At 41.9% G+C, this 27,929-nt stretch overlaps 1 protein-coding gene across 1 annotated transcript; it reads right to left on the bottom strand.

The window, feature by feature from the left end:
- Positions 1–157: 157 nt before the first annotated feature.
- On the bottom strand, positions 158–27,929 carry LOC131125077 (protein unc-13 homolog A-like). Its single transcript, XM_058066227.1, has 42 exons — positions 27,581–27,929; positions 22,598–22,627; positions 22,319–22,418; positions 21,229–21,346; positions 21,019–21,142; positions 20,109–20,179; positions 19,941–19,995; positions 19,513–19,542; positions 18,789–19,002; positions 16,919–17,989; positions 16,738–16,840; positions 15,823–15,866; positions 15,272–15,350; positions 14,828–14,833; positions 14,661–14,735; positions 14,358–14,577; positions 13,879–14,106; positions 13,655–13,796; positions 13,184–13,353; positions 12,936–13,051; positions 12,376–12,539; positions 12,132–12,285; positions 11,775–11,843; positions 11,534–11,623; positions 10,979–11,113; positions 10,723–10,850; positions 10,446–10,531; positions 10,206–10,332; positions 10,021–10,117; positions 8,701–8,844; positions 8,536–8,613; positions 7,957–8,034; positions 7,789–7,877; positions 7,558–7,701; positions 7,336–7,459; positions 5,975–6,031; positions 5,828–5,908; positions 5,598–5,745; positions 4,450–4,506; positions 3,905–3,991; positions 3,666–3,822; positions 158–2,416 (listed from the first exon to the last, which is right to left on the bottom strand). The coding sequence occupies exons 1-42, from the start codon at positions 27,600–27,602 to the stop codon at positions 2,128–2,130; spliced, it is 5,601 nt and encodes a 1,866-aa protein (XP_057922210.1). The 5' UTR covers positions 27,603–27,929; the 3' UTR covers positions 158–2,127.

Genomic DNA, 27,929 nt, shown 5'->3' with positions numbered 1-27,929 from the left:
AAGCTCACATAAGAACACAGAGTTGACAAAATTGAGTCAGTCGAATATATATTTCTATATTTATTAAAAATAATTATTACACTTTCATTTCAAATGGGGTGGCATGGCGGTCGAGTGGTTAGCGCGCAGACCTCACAGCTCGGAGACCAGGGTTCAATTCCACCCTCGGCCATCTCTGTGTGGAGTTTGCATGTTCTCCCCGTGCATGCGTGGGTTTTCTCCGGGTACTCCGGTTTCCTCCCACATTCCAAAAACATGCTAGGTTAATTGACCACTCCAAATTGTCCATAGGTATGAATGTGAGTGTGAATGGTTGTTTGTCTATATGTGCACTGTGATTGGCTGGCGACCAGTCCAGGGTGTACCCCGCCTCTCGCCCAAAGACAGCTGGGATAGGCTCCAGCTCCCCAACTTAATCCACTTTTGTCCCACCTAAATGTTTTCTAGTCGATCACAAGAAATTCCAAAGCAGTCAAAATGTGACACAAATGTCCTTTTAATAGGAAGCAGATCAGGCAGGCTGCATTCCAGGTCCACTTCCTCTTCTTTTAAAGAACAATCCTTTATGATAGGAAAGAAATTAGAAACATCCTCAGTAGAAAATAATCCTCTCATGCGAATTCTGTGTTCACACTACATTCATATTGGATACAGGTGACAAATACACAAGCCTATCTGGAAAACACAAAACGGGTGATTTAGCGTTGAATAACAATACAGCAACTAAGAATCATTAAAAAAAAATGGACGCAGAAAAAGAGACGCTCGCTGGCACATGAAATCTCCCATCATGCAGCTGTGATTTCTATTCACAAAGGTGGGCGGCGTTCGATGCATTCAATGATGTCTGCGTGCACGCATGCATGTGTGTCATCTGACATGGTGGCCCTTTGTGCTTGAGCGTAGATTGCTGTGTTTGTCCCGTGTTTACATGACATGAAGCAGGTGTGAGTCCCCTGCTGGCAACATTATAGATGACCACACGAGACGACTATGTCACTGCGCGGTGGACGAGTGTGCTCCTCTGGACACTTGCACAAATATAACATTCAGCGTTATAGTATTTGGTAGAACCGAACAGTATCGAGTACATGTACATGTACATACAGTACACGTGACAGTCAATGACATCATTATTCGGACCACAAGATAAGCCGGATGATGTCGGTTTTTGCGGTGAGCATCAAATATGACGTCATAAATGCTTGGCGGTGACTCCGATGGCTTCTCTTTTTTGAAATAAAAAACTCTAATAAGCGCTTATGCTTCGTGCAAATTTGGTCCTTCTCAAGGCAAACGGTCACTTAAGGACATGAAAACCACATGACTTCTTAAAATGACGAACGGGTGCAGACGCAACACAAAACAGCAATTATTAGGAATTGATATCGTTTGATTGACAGCGCGTACGTATTGCTCGCAATCTCTGAACTCTCGCCTTCATCCAAGATGGCCGTGTTTGTATGGCAGAGGGGGAGAGGGGAGATGGGGGCGGGGCGGAGCGGGGGGGTCTTGTAGCCCTTTAAATAGTAAATGTGCACTGGAGTGTCGCATATGTGCTCCACGCTGCGTGTATTGCTCCTCGAGGAAACGCAACACCACAGATCCCAAACAGAGGACGCATCATGCTCACGCCGGGGCAAGGATGGGGAAGAGGTGGGCGGTTGCTATGGTTACAGCAAGTCAATCACAGTGTTGGTAGGAAGGTTTATAACATGCGGGACGTTAATCAGAGCACGGCGATGTGGACCCGTGTCTAAGCGATTGCGTATGAAGCTGATCTCAGGCCTGTGGACAGGAGACGCAGGCGTGGAAGAACGACACACACACACACACACACACACACACACACACTCACAGACAGACAAAATGACATAGAGATGCTCTCCTGGTCACGCAGGGAGGTCAAAGTGCAAAGTGGTCATCCTCCAAGTATTCACAGGGGTCTTGTGGCGTGGAAGCGTGGGCGGTAGAAAAAGGTGCGGCTAGGATGAGTGGCTAAAACCTGAAGCAAAGGTTGTTTTGTTTTTTTTTGTCCAAATGAATGGATAGAAAGATATCCCCCTCTTTTACGTACGCGGGTCTATTTACAACAGAGCAGCTGTGTGCTTTTCGCGTTACCGCCCCTCAGCTCCGCCCCTCCTCGGCCGAGCGCTGGTCCGACTTGAGCTTGACAAACTCTTTGGCCACGTCGTCGTTGTTGCGCTGCGAGAGGATGCGCAGCACCGTCAGCCCCGTCTCGTCCATGTGCACGCGGCGCCCCAGCGGCAGCCAGCACGTGACGCTGCCCTTGTTGGCGATGTCCTTCACCTGCAGCACGGCCACGCCCACCGTGCGGTCCTCCCTGGCGAAGCAGTAGTCCTTCACGCACACCTGCAGCTCGTAACTCTCCGGACCCACCTCCGTGCCCAGTGAGCTGAAAGCACATGGGGGGAGGGGTCAGTTTCAAGAACATTGAAAGATGTCTTCCTGGATGTAGCACGAGATGTACTCCTCTAGTTGGACTTTAACCATCAACACTGAAGCAGTCATCAAACAACAGCTGAAATACACAATAGTTGCTATTTCAGTCATCCAGGAGGATATTAAAATATACTAATACCCTGCTTTTATTCTATTTTTATTTTATTATCATTATTTTACATCTTTAAAAAAATATTAACAATGACTTATTGTATTTTCTCTTTATTTTTAAAATAAGATTCAAATGTAAAAAAAAAAGTCACACATTGTAACATTTTTATTTTGAAAAATAAAAGACCAAATAAAATAAGATTAAATGGAACAAAAGTGAGGAATTATTTTAAATAATCATAAAGATTTAAACATGCATTTCTTTTATTTACTTATTTCATATTCAAAATTTTTATTTCAAATTGAACATCCACATTTAATAATTAATTTAAAGTAATACACTTCTATCTTATTAAAAAAAATTAAATAAAATATTATATCACTTAAAAAAATGTTAGCCCTATTTTTAAGTAAAATAGTTCAAGTAAAGATTAAATTTTAACCCTTAGTTGAGCATTTTTATTCAAATAAAAATGAAAACAATTAATAATAATACATTTTTAACTTCATTATTTTTTTAATAAAACTAAAATAATATAATAGTATCACTTGTTCATAAATTTTCTGCGTATTTTTAAATAAAAACGTTCAAGATAAAAAAATGTTAAACTTTATTTTAACATTTATTCAAATAAAAAATCAATTTAATAAAAGTAATCACATCTTTAATAATGCATCTTTTTTTATAAACAAAAATGTTTTAGAAAAATAAAATAACATTAACATTTAATAAAAGTAGTAGATAGGATGAATACAACACATTTATTTTTTAAAATTAAAATATTAAAGATAAAATAAGATTAAAATGAAAAGTAATCAATGAGCTAATCTTTATGTTAACAGTTTTGTTTCTTCCTTTTTCTTTGGACTGTGTGAAAAAGTGTAAGCAAATGGAAGGTGGGTAAGACAAGAGGATTCCTATACTTCTACTCGGACATGCTGAGTTTTCCAAATGTAATCATGTTCCTTCACGTAACTTTTCCGTTTATAAAGATGTGAAAGAAATAAACAAGCCCATCCCTTATATTGGGGTCAACCACAGCTGACAGATGTTCATCCGTTCCATTCATCTGATATGAGCAGATACTCACTACTGGTAGCTCTCATTGAATTTGGGTGACCAGCTGTTATTCTTGGACTTGGTGGCAAACTTCCTTTTCTTGTCGCTAAGGTGAGGCCCGATGATGTAGACCTCCACGAAGGGCCGGAATCCTTGCGCCCTCCATTTGAGGTCATTAGCAGCCACCACTACAGAAACAACACGACTTAAAGCGGGACCACAACAGAGGAAAGAAACAGGGCCAGATGTTTGCGGGATGTCGCCGCTTACCTTTAATGCTGATCTTGTGCTCGCCGTTAGGTTGAGGTAGAATGTCAACGTGCATGACCACCTCGCCAACGGCGTCGACCCCGGAGGCTGCAAAAAAGACGTCAATTTCAGTGCACTGTGTTTTGAATGATGCAGCTATCGTTCCAAAGTGCTTTCACGTCACTTTTCTTCTTCTTGAAGTGATAATGATGAAATGTACTTGCCTTAATTTGACAAGTAACATGTTTTCTGAATACTGCAGTAGTATTAGCATTAGTAGCATAACAGCTAAGGATGGCATTTAACTACATTTGCTGCATTTCTTCTTTAAGATATTGGCTGCGCTACTAAAATCAGTTTGCTCCTTACTGCTATTACAACATTGGTTCTGTTGTTCTGAGACTGAATCAACAGCAACTCCACTATTGTAGCCACGTAGCCTGCCCGGTGTTGCTTCACCCAACCCACCCATCCACCCACCCATTCACACATCCACCCATCCATCCTCTAGGATGTGATTAATGTGATTAATTGCTCATCCAAAAACGTGCAAGGTTCCCACATACGTTTTTCTGGTGGTGTGTCTTCATTTGGTGTGCAGCGGATTCCTTTGCCTCCGTGGACTGAGGGGACAAAGTGGGAATGGGAGAATGAAAACCATGATGACAAACGTACGTGTTTCTAATAAAAGGCGCCATTTATTAAATATATGATCTTGCCTGAAATGAAATGGATTTAATTGTGGAATGGCTTCACCAAGTAATATTGTGAAAGCAGCAGTGCTTAAAGCAGCGGTCTCAAACACGCGGCCCGCGGGCCAAATGTGGCCCACAGGACACTAGTTTGAGGCCCCCGCCTTGATATGAAAGTTTAATGTTAGTGCACAAGTTTGATATGGATGCTGTATGGTATCATGTACCCAGAAAAAATTATTACATTTGATTAATGTTCATGTTAAAGGTTAAATAACTGTTAATAGTTATCCTCCCTATCCGTGTGGAAGTGGTACGTTTTTGGCTATTTAAGTTTAAAGGAAATAATTTGAAGGATACCGTTTAGGTCGCTAGCTCTCTAGTTTGCGAGTTAGCATGTGTCTCAAGACCCTGCAGTTGCGCAATATGTTGTAAATAAAAAGAGTATAAATGTGACTATAGTCGTGTTTTGTCATGTCTACAGGGCTCTAATAATGCTTTGTTCATTTTAATCTGAAAAAAATAATTTGTCTACCCACCAACTATATGTGGTTTCTTAAGTTTTTATTATTTGCTGTTTTATTATTATTATTATATTTATTTATTACTGATTGATTGATTTTCTTTATTCTTGATTTGTTTATTTATTTTTCATCTTATTTTGTGCAGAAAAATAAAAATTAAGATATTTGAGAACAGTGGAATGTTTTATCAGAGCTTTTCTTGTAGAAAACTGGAACCAAAGCACTGAAAAAGTTTGTATATTTTTCAGTTTTTAATAAATGTGTTTTTTTTTTTGTGTGTTTTTTGGGAAAACCTGATGCGGCCCAGTCTCACCCAGACCCGAGCTCCAGTGGCCCCCAAGTAAATTGAGTTTGAGACCCCTGGCTTAAAGCAATAAAAGAAACATTTCCCTCCGCCACTGCAGGAAAGCACGTCTTTTTAATCCCATAATCCTAATGAATGACATGAACTAACAGCAATGTACCTGTGTGACATATAGATTGTGTAGAGTGTTGTACCCTGAGCGTTCTGTGAGAGGACAAACTTCCTGATGAGTTTGTCGGTGGCCTGCGTGTACAGAGACAAGGCGTATCGCAGAGATGCAAGGTCTGGACTCTTCTCCAAGAAGGTTTTTTTCAGGCCCACGCCGCCGGCATGGAAGTATTGCTATAAAATAACACCACATTATTGAGAGGCCACATTTGCACACTTAATGCATTGGAGTTGTTAGCCGTCCAAAACCCAATACCTTAATGGTGTCTAGTGCTAGCTCTATGACTGCACACTGTTTGGGCGTCAGCGCTTTGGCCTCCTCTCGGCCCATGTGCTCCTGCAAGAGGACAAGTATGAGCGCACCGTTTCCAGCACCTCGATGTTCTGGATGTAACCTTATTACCTTGAGCTTTGACAGTTGGCCTAATTCCTTAGCAGCATTAAAGATCATCTGAGTGCCCTGAGAGACAGACGAGAGACACACACTTGAAAATACAGAGCGTGTTAAGTGTCAGGATGGTGAACATAGCATAGCATAGCATTGGTTTCTGTGACATACTGGGAACAAAGTGCAGCTTGAGTGAAAGTTGAGGTCTATTGACTTGCTCAAGGGTAATACAGAGGGGATTCTGTGTGAAGGAAAAGGTCTGTAATTTGGAAGGAAAGTGTTGGGAATAGGGATCGACCGATATGGTTTTCTTGGGGCCGATGCCGATACCAATTTTTTTCCCATCACCCTTAGCCGATGGCCGATTTTGCTTGGGCCGATATTTGTGGCCGATACTGCTTTTGATCCCTTAATTTACATGAAAAAATGACCATGATAACAAATATTACAGGTCTCATGTTTAAACAAATATTTATTGAAATGTAAACACACATTTAAACGGCATTATCAACTTTAAAAGGAATAAATATTCAACCATGTGCAAAACATTTCTGTCATAGTTTAAATTTATCTAGCATCGATGTGATGACTGCTCCTCCGCAGTGAGACGCACCCCCCCCCCCCCCGCCTCCACACACACAAACACATCACACTGACACAATTTAGTACGATATATTAAACATTTCTCTCATCATTGTGTGTGTGTGTGTGTGCGACACACATTTAAAGTTGCATAGTTGTTCATTCTTGTTCTGCTCAACTAGTGAGAGTGCTTTTATTCGTGTGTTGCGTTGGTATGTGATGTTTTTGGGCTTTCTTGTTGTCACACCATGACTTAAACTGTTATGCCTAGCGATCACCCAATGAAATGTGATGGGCTTAGTAAAGTGTTAAAAGCAAGCTAACTCTATTACTTGTGAAAATGCGCCCTTGTTGTGATTCAACAGTGGGGGCGGGGTACCGCGACTACGTGTGTTGCGGGGTCCGGTGGATGCCTGACTGTAAATCATGCGATGGAAAAATACATCGCGAGCCCACGCGCATATCGGCCGATACCGATACAAGGAAAAAACGCAAATATCGGCCCGATATATCAGCCGGCCAATGTATCGGTCGATCCTTAGTTGGGAATCATTTGAAAATAAGTGCATGATCAGGATTCTAACTGTGTAGTGTGCGGTGCTAAGACGGTCTGTAGAAGTTAGTGATGTTTGTCCATGCGTAGAGACAGATGGTTTACTTACAATAACCTAAGGGAAGAATGATGGTAAGATGGTCAATAAAGAAGGGATTCAATTAAATGTATCAAGTTACTTTGTGGAGAAACTTGGAAAAGAACTAGAGAGAAAGAAAAGAGAGTTAATAGGATCACACACCGTCTGGTCCGTGAGCGTTGGAAGCACAATGGTTTTCTCCATGGTGTTCATCACCAGTTTCCACAGCTCCTTCAGCACTCTCTTCAAAACGGTCTTCTCACAGATTTTTGCAAACAGCGACAGGCTGAAAGAAAGGCACAAAAGAAGTGCCTGTTAGCATTGTGACGCCATGAAAACACACTGTGGCGGCACCTTCTATTTTTAACACCCAGTCCCACTCACTTGCTGTCCAGGAAATCCATGATGGGTTGCAGAACATTGTCTGCTTCCTGAACTACGGTGCCATTGGCCGGCACGGTCTGACCTTTGACCTGTGCAAGGATATCCCCCATCTGTCTGACGTTGTCCTCGATTTGGGGCTGGAAACTGCGGCACCGCAGACAGAAGGATCCTTGTTATTGAACTTTTGCTTCTCAAATAGCGAAGCTCTGGGCAATCGGCCAGATGACCAACCTGACAGCAAAGATACGGCTGAGGTCGTCCATGACGCTGTTGAGTTTGTTCTGGAGCTCTTTCAAGAAGTCACTCGCCTCCACATTGAGCTGGTGAAATATTCATAGGATGAATACAAAGACCATATCATATCATTTCTTACTGAAATTGTCCACGGATGGTACTCACATCTTTGCCTCCCATCGCCTCAAACATTTTCTCCAGCTGAACTCGGAGCTGCTGGATGTTATTGATGATGATGCATGGCTGCAGGGTAAAAGAGGAGAGAAATCATTTCACAGCCTCTTCTTTTCATCCGTGTGTTCCCAGTATTCGGTTGTAAGGGTCCACATTAGTCCTCTTTGCTTCTTTGGCAAAAACAAATGGCGAGGCAAAGCTGGAGTGTTCACTCATTAAATCCTCCTCTGAGGCGCTCTCTGGGAGTGCTGCCCGCACCCCCCCCCCATCCCTAACGTCCACAACATTCAGATAATTACACAGATTTAATTCACTTTGAAACACCGCAACCAGCCATGCCAATGACACTTAAGAAAGGATCATTTGTGCTGAAATGAAGAAGCCCAGCTTACGCCCACAAACTTAACAGTCGCAACATTAGGTACACTTGCATGTGTAAATGTATTGCAATACAAGAGCTGTATGTTCTAATAGTTTGCCCCTCGTATGTAGATGTGTGATGCCAGTAATTAATACAGTCAAACCGTGATATTCCACAGGTGTACCTAATGTTGTGGCAATGCGACTTACCACTTTCTCCTTCTTCACATGATTTGGAAATTCCTTGGCTATGATGTCAGCGTAAGACAACAAGACATTGCCAATGGTCTAAGGAACAGAGAGAATAATACCATGAGCACCGGATCAGGGAGATAAATGATCATGAACTGTTCTGCTGAGAGCGATGAAGGTCACCTTAGCAAATCTCTTCATGTAGTTGCCAACAATGTGAGGGTCGGGACACTCCAGTTTGCGGATGATTTCAAAGCTCTGATTGAGCTGAGAGAACACGTCCACCACAGAGCAGGAGAACAAAGCGTGCTCTGAGGTGACCTGGAACTGCAGAACAAGAAGAAAGAACAAGAGCACTTAATATGAGGAGGTCCAATCCCCAATTAAAGAGACTCTTGAGCTGGCTTGTCTCTTTCTTTCATCCTTCATTCTCCTCATTGTGGCCTCTATCTCAGAGATGATCAGAGGGTCCTGATGGAGGGCAGGGCCCTCATTTAACAATCCAGCTGTTGCCTCAGAAGTGCAGTGTTACAGTATGTGACGGGGTTTGCTGTTTTCGCTGACACGATACAGCAGAAGCTGCCTTAGGCGACAGTAATTGGACCCACAGGGCTCCTGACACATGAGATGGGACGATGTTCAGCTGCTTCACATTGACCTTTTTGTGGTGTGATATGTAGAGCCAACTGGGCCAAGTCGGCATGTGATGAATGTGTGTGTGTTGTATCAAACGTTTGTGTGCGCACATTGATGTGTGTCTCTCTGCAGCAATGTTTTCGTTTTGCATTTGCCTCTGGTAACTGACTCATTATTGATTGCTTTGGGGTCTTCAGCCTGAGCCTCCCAGCCTACAATGTGCTGAATCAGGGGGTCTGTGAACTACCTGAATTTCCATGAGACATGCATGAATACATTAGTGGGGGAGGAGGGGTGATCTGAATAGCTTTCACATTTTATTGCTGACTCAGGGAGTTTAGCAGCGCTTAGTCTTCTGTGAGTGCAAACTTTTCAAACAGTTTGGTTTGGGCTATTTGTAATACAGTTTAAAGTCGGAACTGCTGATGATGATTGAATGGGATTGATTATTATATTATATTATATATATATTATTTCATGTTCTACAAGTTTTTCCATGATTTGCTGGGTGCTGCCTTGACTCCTGACCTATACATTAAACTTCATCCATGCTGATTTGTAAGTTTAACAAGCAATGGAGAAACTTTTTTGTGGTTATTTCATAATTTGAGGCTTCATTGATAAGGTAAAAACAGCTCAGGAAGGGCTTTAATCAACAGAGCGGCTACTTCCTGGAAATTCAACCTGCTACAGGTACGGTATATGTGCACTACATTTGGAGATTATTGGGTAAAAATTGCTTGCCTTTTGGTAAGATCATCAATTTAGATCATGCTATATTATTCTATCTCATCTCTAATATCAGGTGTTTTGTGTCTAGCAATGTTAGGCCATGTGTGGAGATGAGCGCAACAGAAGGATGCTTACCCCATCTTTTTTGTCCCTCTCCAGAGCTCCATGTAGGAAATCCCTTGATACTTCCTCGTTTTCATCGAGCCACATGATGACAAATGGCTCGAACCATCTGCAGTGTAAAGAATAATGGGAGGGAAGCATGAGTCTTTGTGTTTTGCTGCTAAAAGTAGGAGGATTCTATATATAAAAGCACTTACGCTGGATATTCAGGTACATGTTTCTGGAAAGTGGGCAGTTCCTTGCAGTACTCGTTATAAAGCCACTTCACCTTGAAGTGCAAGTTCATATAATCTGCGCTTTTACAAAGGCGGTGCTTCTCATGCTCTAAATACCAAAGGAAAAAAAAAGGACATTTTCCATTTTTAAAACAAGTTTCTCAAGGCACACAAAAAATGTCCCCTCCCAGCCTACTGAAATGTCACTGAAGCGGGGCTGACCTTCCATGGCGTATTTCATGTCTTGAGCAAACATATTCCACATGACCTCAGCACTGATCTTTCCCACATTTAGTTCCTGTGGAAACCTACACAAGGAAACATGTTGCTCAGATACACATGGAGATGCATGGAGGCTTTTTTTGGGACCTCGACTAGTTTGTTAGGTGCGAGACATAGTTTAAGCAAAATTTTTGTAAAAAAACGTGGTGTCCAAAAATATCTGTATCTGTATCTGTATCACGATAACGCCATTCAGTTTTCTTCAAGAGAAACTTACTGGTTAAGGCAGGGAGTGTATGAGTTTTTATCCTCCTCTATAATGGACACAATGAGTGTGATGAGTTTGGACCAGAAGTCCAGGTTCTTGACACTAGGACCCTGCTCATCTGGAGGGACCGCCTTTGACTAGGGACAAGGAGGTCACACGTTCACATTAGCAAACACAAGAACATTACCATCGTTCCCAAATATTAGCTGCTCAACATGCTTGAAGGTGCTGCCTTAATAAAGCTTGTTAAACATGTCCGACTTACAGGATCTGTCTGATATTCTCTATTGTAGAGGTCGTGACAGTTGTTGAAAATGTACTCATAGGTGGAATTGAGACAGGCTTTCACGCAGTCCTTCACAACCTGGCTCGCCCTGGGGGGACTTTGCAGTTCTTGGACCTATACAAACCCAAACAATATAACAGCATATATGTAACTCAAGCCTGTAAGAGAGCCCTGACTGGTCAGTTTATCTGATATGATCAGAATCAGCATGTCTGTGATATTCACCATATTCATCACTTTAGAGGTTTTAGTTTAGGTGTGTTTATTCAGTCTTTTCCTCAATACATGTGATTACTTCAAGAAATGTGACAAGGCAAATTTGACTAACAGTGTGTGTTCCTTTAAAATAAAATAAAAAAAACCAACAACAGACACACAGTTTGTTTTTGTCACTAATAGTTTCCGTTTGGATAGGCTAATGCTAGGTTCCTTCTCAGCAAGGCCTTCAGGCTATTTCACAGAAAGTGCTGGAAAGGAGCATACAATGTCGTGCTGAGTTTTAGCACTAAAATAAAAATAAAAAAAAACTCTTGCCTTCATCCTGAAGAATGTGATGCTAGTCAGCAGGTCCACAGTAGACTTGAGGTCTTGGAGTCTTTCAGGACTGCTCGCAGGAAAATTATTCTGAAAGTAAATTCACAAACAAACAGTGACTATGCTGAAAATGGACAAAGTTGTTATATGTTACATGTATACCTCTATTACGACAGAGATATTGCTATACAAAATTATTAGGAATGGTATTGCCCAACATGAAGTGAACAGAATTCAGTACCCGGTACATGGAGAGGTCAATCCTCAGGGAGTTGTGTAGCTGATCCAGCAACTTGACAAACCTCTCCTTCTAAAAAAACCAAACCAAAAATGACCACAGCTCTAAGAAACACAGCACAGCTGATACATCAGTTGACACCATTTAACTCGTCTACGCCCGATCACATAGAGCTCAGGTGAGTCAATGTTTGCAGAAATGGGCGGGACCACATTTTTTTTTTGTCTTTGAACTCACCTAGATGAAGATTTTATGTGTATTACATGATCAAGCTAACGACATGGGTATTATAGTAGGAACTTAAATAATATATGTTTGAATGAATTTGTACGAATTTTACACATTGTGTCAGGGACTCACGCCAAAGTTTGAAGCAGCAAATCTGTCGGAGGCAGAAACATTGTTGGACGACTGGGTGGTGTGAGCATAGTAAGCGTTGATGTTGGCAAGTAAGGTGCTCATCACAGCAGGCACCCCGGGGCACATGTATTTAGATGACAAGCAGGCAAAGTGGCTGTGGATATGAAGAGGGAAACGACAACATTGAGCATGTAATGTATCTCACGACCGTTGAGCTTAACTTCGATCTATTAGCAGCACTGACGTCATAGCCTGGTATATGGACTCGACTCCGTAGCGCATGGCAAACTCATCCACAATCTCCTGAGCTGTTTCCTCAAAGTACACCTTCCAGGCATCGTCTCCTTTGGCATCAGGGATCTTCACCACACCACCGTTTTGCTCCTCAGTAGTGTATTGGAACAGATGCTAAACAGATAAAAAAATACAGAGATATGCACATATTAATCTTTGGTAACCGTTACAGGCCAGATTTTTGCTGGGTCAACATAAAATGTTCCTTTTAAACTGTGTTACTGCTTACAGACAGACCTGAGGTGCTTTTCAGAACATCCATTTGTAATTCTGTTTTCAATACGGCATAATAATGTCATTAATGTACTTCTTACATATAAAATACACTTCTGGCCACTTATTAACAATGTTTATAAATACAACCTCTTTTAAGGGAAACAATTAATAAGAATTTAAACAAATATAGTATGGATCTCTGGAATAAACCAACTCACGCTTGGTAAATATTTAGTATTTACATCTTCTAAAGTTAAAATGCTAATCTAACATTTCCACCATAATGAGCCTGACCTCATGAAGACAAGTGTACTGGACATGATAAGGAGCCACAGTCTCCTCTCCTTTAATCTCCACGCTGATATGCATGCGGATGGCTCCAGACACAGCAGACTTATCTGTCCTCTTGTCTGTCAGATGCAAGTAAGATACACAACACATGCTTTGTTAGTTGGCTCTTGCATTTAAAAAGAGTTCTGCTATCTCCGTTATAAAGTATACATATCTCCTTTCACTGCCGTTTCATCTACTTTGGAACTCACCCAGGTTGTACCAAACGTCCATCTCCCCGCTCAGCGTACGGACTTCAATGATGGTTTGACCAAGAAAGTCATCGCTCTCGCGTTTGAACCTCTGTTTCACACGAGATTTTATATCGTCGTCCTCATCCCACACTCGTACCTTGATGCGGTCAGATGAGTTATGGCATTCGCTGCATGCGCCAGAGACACAGTTAGAAAACACAAATGTTAACATAACAAATCCTACAATTTTGTAAATTTGTTTTGCACTAACTGAGTACCACTAATGTGCCTTAATTACATCACTTCTGCAAATTCCTCCACAGCACTGTAAGAGACTCACTGCAAGTTATTGCAACTGCTTGATTGCAGTTGTTGCTGCTAATGGTGGCCCAATCAGTTTTTCACACAGTACCATGTAAGTTTGGATTTTTGTCTCCCTTAATAATACAAAGTCAACTAATTAAAACAAACTGTAATAATTTTACTCACAAGTGAAAGTTCTCTTCCCAAACTGGGTTGAGGTTGCCATATATTGTTTTTGTTCTTTTCTTGGTCTTTCCCACCTGGACTGTGACATATGGATCACTCGAACCAGTTTTGTCTTTAGCCTGAAGTCCTTGGGCACACACCACTAAGGAAAATAGCAATACATGTTTACACTACGTGATGAGATATGCTACATTGAAAACCAATCTTATTGCATTTAATCTCACCAGTGATGCTTATTTTTGCAGACCATTTGGAGGTCCCATCAAGCACGCTCTGCTTAATCTGTTTCATGTGGGTTGCATGTGTTGATTTGTCAAGGCCAAACACCTCCTGGATTTGCTCAAAGATTTCAGGTTTGTTCCTTTCTCTGATCTTCATGCGGTCCTTTAGGACCATGATGATGTTTTGGGTTCGGTCCTCTGCTCCATGCTTGGAACTTTTCTCCGCAGCTCCTAATGAGACAGATGGGAGACGGGAGAGGGGGAGGAGTGCATCAATTAAATTACATTAGCGTGGCAATGAGCGCCATCGCCACAATATGTTTCATTGGGCAGAAGAATATAGTATGAGCTAAAATACGAAACATAGGTTCTTGATAGCTTGTGTGTGTATATATATATACATATATATATATATATATATATAGTTGCGTGAACGTGGATTTTGCATTATGAGCAACCAGATGTGAAAGCATCTGTCTTACTCTGTAGACAGTCGGCATTTAGAAGATCCTGGCACTTTTCGTGACATTTGACGCCACACTCTGAGCAGCGCATGCCTTGTCGAGCGATACCCCACAGCAAGCCTTCACATTCATAACAGTAGGTGGGGGTGGTGGCTGTCCACACTTCAAAATTGTGCGGCGTAGTGGAGGAGATGGGGTAGATTAGAGCCTGCAGGGTTTTCTTATAAACATGACTCTTCTGCAAACAACACAGAGAGGAATTTTAAGGAGGGACACAAGTGCTGAACAGATGTAAGAGAAATGAGAGACAAAGAAACCCACCAATTCTTCATTTCCAAGAGTGGTTGAGGCCATGGCGGAGGTAATTCCAGCTTTCCGAGAGTTTTGTACGAGAGACTGATGGAGAAAAAGAGGCTTTATCACAGGTAGACAACGAGAGTGTGGTATTCAAATGTACATTTCATAGACGCAAGTGATAGGGGACTTACCATTGCCTGGTGTTACAAAGCAGTGATCAGATCAAGAGTGAAGGCAAAGAAAGCAAAAATAGTTTAATCATTCCTGACAGTGAGCGCATGTATTTATTTATTTTTATTAATAATTCTGTGATTTTCAATTTATATTATTATATTGTCACCACAGATCCTGTGACGCATCTCAAAAATAAAGGTCTCAAGTAAGTGGTGCACAATTTGTATGACCAGATTTACTATTTTTTACAAACACAATAATAAATGTAACAATTGAAAGAATTAGATGGGCTCATTAACATAATACATGGGGAAAGAAAGAGCATCCTAAGTTTAGTTGTCCTGGAAGGACCTCTGAAGGACCTCTGATTGAGAGCTCAATTCATCTACAAATTAACCCAAGTGTAGACATCTTATTCAGCAAATGACATTCATCCATGCGCGTGTGTGAGAATATCTTACCAAATCCCTGACAAGAGGAATGGCTTTCCTCTTACGGAGGTCTGGCATGCTGTCAATACTGTAAAGTGCACCTCCCATCCTGAATACAAAAGGGGAGACCCATCATCATATTTTCCACAAGTGCAATCAGAAAGTAGAGATATCCCGCAAGGTCATTTACAAAAAAAATAAAAAAATAAAAAAATAAAACCGAACACACATTTTTATGGATTATTGCGCTACTCTTTCATTTGGTTTAATGCAACCAGGTGTTTTTTGTTTTTGCTTTTAGAAAAGCTGCTGACTAATGTCAGGTCTGCCTCATTTACTAATGACTTGTCAGCTAAGTCCCATCAGTCCACTCCAACTTATTAGCTTTTTCGAAAAATACCACAAAACTGATGGAGGTAATAAAAAAAAACCAGAGACTTAATGTACTTCACATACACAAAAGTATATTTTAAAGCTGTCACGCCCGATTTATTTGATGGTGTGTAATTATTCAAGTGGATCCCAATCCCAACAATGGAATCACACAAACACAATGATTGTTTTCTTTTAGGAATACTCACCCTCCTTTACCGAACCAGAGCGAGCTGGAGGTTTCTCCTCGCGCCTGAGGAAGAGAGATGATTCCCATTAATTTGCAATTAGATCAGGCAAAAAAACCACTATGCTATTTTTCTGTTATTCTATCTATATAATTATGTTTACCCGACTAAAACATTAAGCCTTAATTACTAATTGCTAATAATAATGTGAAACAACTATCAAAAGACAAACGATGTGGAATTTAATAATAATAAATATTTGTTTGAACAAAACAGAATTGACTTTCAGTGTCTCTGGACCAGCAGCTTGCACCTACCTGTCAACATGCTCCAATGATGGCCGAGAAAAGTGCATGCGAGCGCCACTATGGTAATGACATGAAACTGGAACGAAAACAAAGTGGGCAGGCACAAAAACAAAGTGTAGAAAGAAACGTGACATACAACATAAACATTGAAGCAAGTGATTAATCCTCTGCACAACTGAATTAAAAAAAAAAAACAATGAACAGCAACAAATATGTGGATAATGCAGGTGCAAAACAATAAAGCAAACTCAATGTGTACAGTTAAATAAAGCAGCTACATCAGGCAGTCAAACATCATTGCTACAAGTTTACTGTCTGTCAAGTCACCAATTGTCATTTTACTAAAATGATGAAAATAGTTGATTTACTGATGAAACACTTTCCACATGCTTTGTGATTTCAAACTACAAACAGCATCCCAATAGAAGCTCATAACTTTCGGTACCGTGTTTTTTAACATAAATAAGTAATGCACTTCACATACATATTTCAAAGACTTGGGAGACAGCTTTAGAGTCTCTGAAACTTATATATTTTTCATTGAACTTGTGGCTCTGTAGATGGGGACGCAGGGGGCTTCAGCACCGGTACTGGGCCAAGCAACCCCCCTGGATAGTTGTACACTTACCTCCCGAAGCTGATCTAAGACTTTGTTGTAGAGTCTTAGCCAGTTCTCTTTGGCTCGAACTGCAGGATCCACTGGCTCTTTGGGCTCCTCCATAATTGGAGGACTGAAAGAGAGCATATTTTTGGATGTGACTCGTGTCTGTGTGTGCTGGTGATTAATATACACTATAGTGCTCTTCTACCTCTCAGGTGTCATCTCTTTTTCCTCTGGGGTTTGTGGTCTGCTTGTTTCAATGTAATCCTTCTCATCCATGCTAAGATTCTCCTCTGGGGGGTCAGGAGACACCCTAGTCTCCTCCTGTATAGTTTCCTCCTCCAACCAAGGCATCTCTTCCATTTGGAGACCCTGGTCCACTGGTGCAGGTGACTGTGCTGTGGCTGAACCATTAGACAGAGACGTTGGCTGAGCAGAATCTGTCGACTGTTGAGAAGAAGGACCCATGACAGCAGAGGGAGGTTGAGTTGCAGCTATAGTGGCAGGGTGAGATGGTGGTAGAGTGTTAGCTGCTGCAGACTGGTGTTGTTCAGAAGCGGCTGAAGCTGGGGGATGAGACTGGGTAGGCTGGGCGGTGGGAACAGAGGACAGGAACGTGGAGGCCAAACCTGTGACTGCAGCAGTTAGAGGTTTGGCCATTGAGAAAAAGGAAGTGGCAGATGGAGCTTGCTGTGCCTGTGTTTGGGGCTGTTTGGGCGTTTGAGAGGTTTGCTGACCAGAAGGAGGTTGTGCTGATGGGCCAACACCTACAGCACTCTGGCTGGACATTTGATTTGAGGGTTGTGCAGGGGGTTGCTGTTGGTGTAACGATGGTTGTTTCTCCAGTGGAGGTCTGGAGTTTTGTACCTCAAGAGCTGGCACGGCAGTTGATGTTGGGGTGGGCGTGAATGGAGGTTCCATATCTTCACTAAGATTTCCATCCAAATTGTATAAATCTTCATCATCATACATCAAGTCTTCATCCTCATAAAGACCCTCCTCTTCTACCTCGTACAATCCTCCATCTTCTTCTTCATACAGAGCTGCTTCCTCACCTCCATCTTTGCTGTAGCCACCTTCATCACTGTATGCCCCCTGGGTCTCATCAGGGTCCCAGTCTGGGGATCCTTTGCTGTAGCTGACTGAGGAGTGGCAGGAGTGGTAGGAGTCATTCTCGTCATACGGGTCCCTTTCTCCATACTCGCCGCCATAGTCTTCCTCGCTCAGCTGACTGCTGCATCGACTCAACTCTGCAGATGATGCATAGCTCCCAGTGGGGCTGGAAAAAAGAAATAGAGGTGAGAATTCACTAGGTATGAAATAGACTGGAACAGAAGTTGGCAGAGGAAAAAGAACATGTATCATGAAACACAGCAAAATAGGGAAAAATGAATTTGCACTAGAAAGAATGGGGCTATTAAAAGGTGAATAAGGGAGGCTGGATGTGGCGAGAAAGAGAGAGAATGATGAGAGGAAAGGATGAGTGAACACTGAGGCAAAGTAGCAGAGAGGAGGAATGAAGAATGTGCCAGGGTGTGCGGAGGTAGCCCCGTCCAATACATTCACACAAGCTGCTAATCTTTCGTGCCGTATTGACCATTAGATTGCATTTTGAATTATTCATAAAGACAGAGGTAGAGGGCTGCACAGTTTCACTCCCAGTCCGTGCAAGATATGTCAATAAGTGGTGAGAAATCTAACAGTGGAGTAAACAACAATGAAAGACAAATCACATTTAGTCTGCTCGGCCCATTGAGGGCTCACAAAGGCACATGTTGTATGGCAGAAATTCATTGACTATTTTCAGCAAAATACTAACAAGAACTCTGGCTGTAATTTCCCAATTGAACTTCTTTATTTGTTGTGTCCATCACTCTTATTTTTAGTGCAGCAGAAATGTATTGACCAATGGTAATAGTTGATAAACAGTGGATGTAATGATAAGGAATCAACAAAGAGGCTGGTTGACCAGTGGCCGATAAAGAAGATAAAACGTAACTAAACTATAAAGTACCACTTGTAAATTAGGCCCATTAATGATATCAATGACAGGTTACCAAACAAAGACAGGCACATACCTAACAGTCCTCTGATGGTTGTAGTCAAGGTCATGATTGTTGGTCGAGCGTGGGTATGAAAGGTTCCTGGAGTTCCTGTGCTGGTGGCTGATGGGATACTGGTGGACGGAAGCATTGGGCTGGGATGTACTGTAGTATGGAGGGGGGATGCTGTTACTGGTTTCACTGCGATAGTCGCTGTCTCGGTCATCCACAGCACTGTCTGGGTCATCATCTATACCAACACATAACACACAATTCAATGATGCAACTGGACTTGTGGCACTTTAACACATACAGTCAATTGACCTTAGGTGAAAATCCTCATTTTCATTTTCCATTTGCCTGAGCATAATCTATTGCTGCTTGGAATGGACCATTAGGGTAGTGATGAGAATCTTTAATAGTGCTGATGTGGTTAGAATTGGGACTACTATCAATTAATCATCTACCCTTATTAATCATTGTCTCGCAAACGTCGAAGAAGGCAGCAGATGCAGCCCTTTCACCATCTTCTTCTGCTGTGACTGAAGAAGCATTTTGGATTAAAGGTGAAACCAACAAGTCCAGTTGCAACCTTTAGCGAATAACCATTTATTTATTTATTTACAATACCCCCAACATAATACATTTATAGACATTTTCAAGTTTGAGCTCAAACTATTGTGTAAAGATGAATTTAGGCACATTCTACCCAATATTACAATAAAAACGTGTGTGCTCCAAATTCTCAATGTCCACTCACTCTGTTGGTCTCCCCATAAACTCCAATTACCTGCAATGAAATAGAATTGTGTAAGAATGATCCATGAATCACAATGATATTCATACATAAGCAGGCATTCTGGCTTTCTCTGAATGAGCGCAAGAGTGGAAAAGTGAGGCGTGAGTGCCAACACTCTCTTCCCACCACCCGCAGACAGTTGGCTCAGCAAACTCAGCAGACTGAGACGACGGTTAAAGCACAGCAGCATCCTGCAGGAGCTTGCCTGTGGACACCTGATCCAGCTATTGATCCGATATAGTGTGGCGACGCTGACTGTTGGCACTTCAACCACACAATAACCCATGTGTGGTTATGCACATAATGTTCACTGAAGCAATCTGTCCACAACCAAATCCATAATCTCTTGTTCAGCACTAACAAATGACAAACAATGAATGGTCACTTACAGCACTGAGTACCTGGAACCCGAAGTGGACGTTCCTGCTCCTCTTGGTATGAGTACTGCAGACAAATTAGATGTAAAACAATTAGAGCACCAATTAATCACGTTGGTTTGTTCTTCAAATGCAAGGACCTGTGAAAATGTTGGGACGGTAAACGCAGTAAAAGCTTACATCTTGGTCCCTCATTGCGTTAAGTTGCTCCAGTTTTTTGGCCCAATACCTCGCCTCATCCTCTGGGATGTCTGAAAAGCAAAGGCGCACTCAGGTGAGACATTTTTGACAGAAAATCACCTACATCATTTATCATATTTTCATATCGGAGTTTTAGTCAATCGTAGAACCTCAGAAGTCAAAAGCGGCCAATTTGGAGAACAACCAAAATTCTCTCTTAAATTGATTTTACTTAATTTAATATGGGAAAATTGTTGAGAATTATCACAACCTTGGAGTCAACAAGCGTCACAAACTGTGACAAATGAATTGTGTTTGATGTTTTGAGGTTCCACTGTATGTTATATTAGCTCATGTGATCGAGACAAAAATAGGCAATTTCCTTGAGCAGAATGAAAGGACATTGCAAGCAGGCCCTTTTTAAGTTGAGGCTCTAGAGCCATGCAACTATAAATAGGGCAGCTCTGCAAATGAAGGAGTCGGGTGTTCAGTATTGCCTGGAGTAAGGGGAAACAGGAGGAAAATAACACCTAATCAATGTTAAAAGGAACACAGGGTGATCGATGAGGTGGAAAGAACACAAACCATCACTGACACACATCCAGCATGCAACACTGCATGAAAAGTAGGTCAGTCAAAGCTTATAGAGCGTATAGACCCTAAAAATCAGACAAAATACTAAATAAGGAGAAAGGGAGGTTGGAGAAGGGACATACAGTGAAGTGAAAAAATATTGGACAATGCTTCACTGTTACCTATGATGACCAACCCTACCCACGAATCACCTTGGATGTTAAAAATGATATAGGAGTGATATTGAAATGCTTGACAGGCCAGATGTGGCCCCGGGGATGTAGTTTGCCCACCCTTGATATAGATATATCGCAAACTACAGAACCAATGCGCTCACCAAGAGGTAGCTCAAACCGTGTGTCGAGCAACACGACGTGGAGCGTGGGATCTTTGGTGCCGCAAATCTCATTATCAGCCATGATGACTTGGGAGTCCAGTGTGAGCCATTGGCCTGGTCCTTCCTGTGTGTACAGTGAAAATGGGTAGAGAGTCACCAAAACATGGGTCATCAACAATATTTTTCCGGTGAGGTGAGTTCGTGGCCCACCTCATTTGACTGCCTGATGCTGTGGAGGGGAATCCACACAGTGCCGACCATGGTATCCCAGATTAAGCCTTTGTTCCACACTTCAACTGTTAGACCCAGGTCTAAGCGGTTGATTTCACTACAATGAAAAAGGGGGGAATAATTGGGAAAGCATGTAACAAATGAACACACAAATACTCACAGGGTTGACATACATGTGTGCAAACCAAAGCAAATTGTGATATAAGGTATTTTATAGGGGCCAGGAGAGAAGAGGATGAGGGTGATGAATGAAGGCAGGACAAACTATGGTGTAGCCAGTGGAGGAGGCGATGCTATCACACGCTTGGAAGGAGGTGGTAGGAACTTTAATTAAGAAATAGGGCTGGTGCCTGTCGAGGGGAGAGTGATTTTAAGTCATTTTGAAGGACAGCGGAGCCTCTCTCTACTACCCAAACATTACATAAGAGACAACACACACTGCAGTACATGACTAAGAGCTTCAGTGATGCAACCCCAGAACAAGGCTCCACGCCTCCGAGCATCATACTAATGCACAGGACTCTGCAGTCAGCCTGCTTGCTGCAGCCTACGTGTTAAATTCTCACCATCTATCACCCATATGCTGCTGCCATGTCGATACCACACTAAATCCTGTGTTGTGTAATGCTTTAGTGATTTCAATTATTCCAATAGTTATTGAGGTACAAGCGAAACAAACTCGTGTAAAAGGATGGTAACAATGCATGGAAGTAGAAAGAGCATATGAAGATCAAAAAGTTGTATTTACAAGAAGCACCCAAGCAAAGAATTATCAGGCCGAGAGCCAAGGCTTAGAAGGAGAATGTGGCATAGAACAATGAGGCAGTTATTGCAGGCAGATGTTGCAGATGTGGAAACCAAAAACCTTGTGCAACAACTCAGGGATGTATGACACTTGGGGTGGCGGAATTAAAAAGGAAGATAAGAAGAAAGATGGCGGTAAGAGGTGGGAAAAAAATAAAATCTGATGTGCTCAAGCAGCTGAAGTGGAGAGTAACATGAGCGAAAGAAAGGAAAAGTATCAGTTGTAGTAAAGCGAGCGTCACAGAGAGGACAGTGAAAGACTCACAACATGAAGTCTTGCTCCCAGCTGGGCAGGTTGCCCCTGACAGCAATGGTTGTGCTCTTCACATTTTGTACCTTAAGAGTCACATAAGTGTTGAACTTTTCTGTCAAAAACAAAAGAGAGAGTAAAAAAATTATTTAATCTGGGGACATGACAAGGCAACAACCACAAAGACTTTTGTATTTTTTAATTGTATTGACTTAGATTGACGCCCTATTCTATCACTGCCATATTGTTTAGCAGCCAATCTATTCATGCATGTGATGTACAGTCATGACTTACCTTGGGGTCCATCCAGCTTGGCTTTCTTCACTGTGGAACCATACAGAGGGACAAAATCACAAACGGGAAGACAATCTGTTTTCATTTCCTCCAAAACATGCAATTCAGGTACGTTACTTCTTGTCACGCATGTTGCCGTTGAGTGGTAAACATAGGCAGCTATCCCCTTACACCTTATCAAAGTGACATCTACTGTAATTACAGGAAAATAAAAGACAAATACTTTATGTACAGTGTTCACAATGGGTTTGTATGACAGTAGAGTGCTGTTGAAATGCTGTGCAAAATGTGCTGAGCCTCTGGCATAAATCAAATGTTTTGATTCAAGTTTTGTTCCCTCTTCATCAAACATAACACATCAGTGGGCTTTTTAGTCTGTAGTGAATGCCCTCACTGCAGCAGCACGGTTTTACCAGCTTCGACGAAGCGCAGGCATACATTTTTAATGTCCCACTAACTGCTGCTTTCCGCCACACACTTGCACTACAAGATCTCAACGACACTCTGCAAGAGTGCACACATCATGCACACAAACATACAAATGGCATCCAAAGTGCCCGTATTATGTAACCGAGCTTTTACTTTTATCACCCACAAGACATGTACTGTAATACCAATATTACCTTCACTCATAGTGGCCGGACAAACCACTACATCACCATAGTAACCAGCACAAAATGAAGCATAAATACAAAATTACTCCTAGTCAGCAAAACACTTTTGTGTTTTGCAAGCTACATCAACAAGCACTTATGTACACACACACACACCTGCAGTTCACTCACCTGTACCTGTAGCACTGATGATAAACAAAATACCATTCCTTTAAACACATTAATATGTTGATGTTTATGTGTGTGGGTACAGGTGAATATATGAACATACTGTATGATACAAATATAAGATGTTACATTCAAATCTAAATCTTTATTAGATTAGATTTAATGTAATTTAACACACACATACACACTATCCCAACATCCTTCTAAGATCACTGTATTTAGTACTACAATCAAAAGAGAACTAAAAATATATCAGCACATGAGAAGAATCAATATGAACCGGAATTGGATTTTCAACTGTGAAAAGCTGAAGCTTAATTATGGTTCAAGATCATAAATCTCTATGACAGGGTGAGTTACCACAGGAAATGTCTATGAGCCTCCATGAACAATACTGTATTTCGCCACACGTACCCAAGCAGAGAGCACAACGGCCAACACACACTGCACTGCACTACATGAACTTGAACCCATAAACATGTGCCTGTGAGGGGCCATAAGGGCCATATGGATAAATTTCTTGGAAGCAGGTCACGGGTGAGTAGGCTAGATCCAGTATTTCACTCTCTTATTTAAAAAAAAAAAGCATAGTGAAAAGAGGCTCACACATTTGTATGCACGAAACCCTGTTTTTACTTGCAGGGCTTTCATTCATGGAATACCTGACACAGCAAACCGGGCTCAACATCAAGCGAGCTCCATGTACTGTTGAAGAATGTAAAACAGGGAGCGGGCATTTGCGATAAGATAAAGCCAACAATAAAACAAAGGCTGACATGAGTCATAGAGAAACAGACTAAAAATATAAACAGATCACAACCAGAAAAAAAATGACTTTACTGAAGAATTGTGTTGATTAGTGTCTGATTTACTGGCTGAAGGAAATCAGCCTCTGCATGTTAATCCAGCACAGATGCACAGTTGAAAATGACACATTTTCTTTAACGCCAACACAGCTTTTGTGAATTAATGTTTTATTACAGATTAGTGAATACACTCATATGAAATCTATTTAAAATTCCATGTTTATAATCCCAAACAATAGCTTGATGAAGATTGATGACCGATGTAAAACATTAAATCAAAGCCTTAATAAGTGGTGCTTCACTAGCTTTGAAGGGGATGACAGACAACACAGAGCTAGGAATTATATTTGGTAATGGTAATGGTTTTATTTCAATTGAACATGCATCAGATTACAATTGAGTGCATCCCATAATCAGTTCACAGTTCCACATGTCCAAAAGGAGTAGGAAGAAGCAAAGCTTATTAAATCCTACCCCTCCATCTGGTACTTTTACAATCAGTAACTGTTACATTTGTTCACTTCCTGCTTTCCTAATATAGTTTAAGTTTAGTTTTTAATTTAGTTTTTTTTTAGTTTAAGTTTCAAGTATAGTTTTTGTTATTTTATTTTATTTTTTAATTTGTTTTATTTTTGTCATGTACCGAAGTACAAGGTGATATGACCATACAGTGACATAATGGGTACCATAGTAAGTGTCAATATAATGATATATATGATATATATAGCACATCATGACTGGTTCAAGACTCTTCATCCTTGTATTTAGCAAACAGCAACTGCTTGTATTGTTTCTTGAATTGGCTCATCGTTGTGCATTGTTTGAGCTCCTTACTCCATCCATTCCATAGTTTGATTCCACATGCTGAAATGCTATGGCTTTTTAACGTAGCCCTAGCATATAAGTGTTTCAAATGTACTTCTTCCCTGAGATCATATTTCTCCTCTCTTGTAGAGAAGTATTGGATGACATTTTTAGGTAATTGGTTATTTTTAGCCTTATGCATCATTTTACCTGTTTGAGGATTAACTATATCAGCAAGTTTAAGTATTTGTGATTTCAGAAATAAGGAGTAAGTATTTAATACTGAATGTTGTCTGAAAAACAAGCCATGTTTTCAAGTAAAATCTTTCTGCTTTGTTGACAGATACTGTGAAGAAACACAACCTCTTCAAAAAGCCCAAGTACTGTGGATGCCAAAAATAGCTCCAGTCAGGTAAGCATGAATGATGTAACAGGAACAGAAGCAAGGCACTCTGCCAAGTCTCGTAGTCTACATCTCTGACAGCCGCCGCAGCGCGCCTTTATGAATGGATAACTCCAAGGGTTTAATGACACCTGGGTCTGACTCTGTGCAGGGACAGTCAATGGGTGGACCATGGCGGGATGAGATGAGGTAGGGTGGCATCTATAATGACGCATATGAGGTGACTTTGAAACCCCTTTTACAGCTCCTTGCCTCCCTACGTTTCCACCATTACACCTACAATAAAGACCAGGAGCTCTGACACACCACAGCTATCATTCACATTTAGAGCCAGGAGACCTGTAGGTGGACAATGAATTTGCTGGATTTGCAGCGAAAGACAGGTGATCCATGTGGCTTTATTTCCATTGCAAGTTACATCAGGACACTTTTTTATTCAAAGCATGTCCAGGACCACATTCTTGATGTATTTATTGTAGGCAAATGGAGATTAGGGATGTAACAGTACATGAAACCGTCTCCTGTTCGGTCCGCCTTGCACAGGACAATCTACCTTATGGACTGGTGGGGTTTTCAATCCATTTTGCAGTGTGCCTGTCCAATCTGGGGAAAAGACTTCTTCGAGACTTAATGTCCCATTTCCTACACTGTACATATTTTAGGTCAACGAAAAGTCAAGGCATTCAGCGATAGCATATAGGACAGAGAGTATTGGCAGCCCCGCCCATTATTCATCCAGGCATCAATTTTATATGCCGATTGTCCTCACTGGATTTGCGGGGGTACGCTGCAGTACGCTCCCAGCTGACTTTGGGCAAAAGGCGGGGTACATTCTGGACTGGCCGCCAGCCAACAACACAACCATTCACACCTATGGATAATTTAAAGTCTCCAGTTATATCCAGTTACATGCATACTTTGGGAATGTGGGAGGAAGTGGGAGTACCCAAAGAAAACGCACACACACAAACACAATGAGCATCAATCAGCCAACTTTTGTCCAATTACTGATTATTCTCCAATGGCTATAATCGGCCGATTAAATCAGACCCTTGTATATACTGCATATATATGCACACACAAAAGGACATCAAATGGGCATGCATACTATATGTAACTAGGAAGAGATGTGCAAATGCATGAACCGCACACACAGTTAAAGCTCCAATGCCTTGTTCAAGGGCACACTGGCAAGGCCTTGGAAACAAACTGGAATTTGTCCAGCAACCGGTCCAGTGCATCTGACCCAAACCCTTCAGGACTGTCATGCCGAGATTCATCAATAGTGTGGTTCCTGTACTTTTTCAAAGCATGCATGCATTTAGAGCTTTAAGCTCCTGACCAGCACAATTTTCTATTTTTGGATCTGCTGCAGCTTTTTTTAAGAAGAGTAATTTATTTCAGTACCAAACAACTTTTGCAAACATGTGTCTGACTAGCGTCAAAGAAGACGGAGGAGGGGGTCACCTGACTTCTTTGTTAATTGTGTGAGAGGAAATATCAGCATCAGGTGTTTTTTTATTTTTTGGTTTATGTTTTTTGGGAAGGGAGGGGAGGGAGGTGGGCCGGGAAGTTGGGTGGGAAGAGATGACGCATCGCTTCAAGGGAGGGGGCGTTGAGAAGTGACGCGCACCTCCAGCAGGCTACGAGTATTCCCTCACGACTACAGCCGGAGTGGCGGAAGGAGGCGGAAACTGCAGCGGCAACGCGGTAGAGGCAGGGGCTTTTCCACGTCTTGTTCGTGTCGGTCAACCCACGCATCAATTAACATAGTGGAAGACACACACGCGCACACACACACACAAGGGAAACAACCGGATGACTAACGTTAGTAGACTGAGCAGGATACGGCAGTCTAAGTATACGTTCGTTCATAACTCGGCAGCTTGTGGTACTTTGACGATACTGAACGGAGTTAACCTATCTCTGTCGCTCTCTGTCCCCCTCGCTCTCATACACACACACACATCTACTTCCGTGGATGAATTACAACAGTGAGACGTAAAAGAATGTGTCACAGGTGTGATTGTCGTTTGTAAATAGACGTGACAGGCTTTGCCAACAATCCATAAGATCACGGAGAAACAAGACTTTTCTTTCAAGCTGATACCCCGTCAGACGGATTGGTGCAGTGCTTAAAAAACACGACCAAGTGTTACACCAAGCAAGCTGACATTCTGCGTCTTACCTCCCACACATAGCAGGGACATCTCTGTAAGTGCCGTGAGGGTTCCCGGTTGTCCTCCGGTGAGCAGCTTGCCTGGCTACTCCGTGATTTGTTGGCTCGCTCCGTCTGACTATTAGCCAGATTTGTAGAAAAGATGGACAAGTCTTGTCACAAAAAAAGCTGCCGGGTCGCTCCGTGAAGGTGTTGCCTTCTTGGCGGTTAATGGCCTCACGGGGATAATACCCTCTCTTCACTTTTCTAGTTGCCCTCAGCTCGCCGCTCCTGTCGCCCGCACAGCCATCTTGTTTGAGCAGCAGCAGCAGCAGCAGCACTGTGCGCGAGGACAGCTCCCCTCGCCGCTGTGACGTCA

Source organism: Doryrhamphus excisus, chromosome 3 (assembly GCF_030265055.1).
Source record: "Doryrhamphus excisus isolate RoL2022-K1 chromosome 3, RoL_Dexc_1.0, whole genome shotgun sequence".
Lineage (NCBI taxonomy): Eukaryota > Metazoa > Chordata > Actinopteri > Syngnathiformes > Syngnathidae > Doryrhamphus > Doryrhamphus excisus.
This window is presented reverse-complemented; position numbering and strand designations above follow the sequence as displayed.

Bases quoted from the DNA above. Each gene is read 5' to 3' on its own strand.
- LOC131125077 (XM_058066227.1), bottom strand. From the start codon at position 27,602: ATGTCCCTGCTATGTGTGGGAG. The intron at 8,614-8,700 runs GTGACCTTCATC...TCTGTTCCTTAG, and splicing joins ACATGAAGAGATTTGCTAAG to ACCATTGGCAATGTCTTGTT. The intron at 4,507-5,597 runs GTACAACACTCT...TTGTCCCCTCAG, and splicing joins CCTCTCACAGAACGCTCAGG to TCCACGGAGGCAAAGGAATC.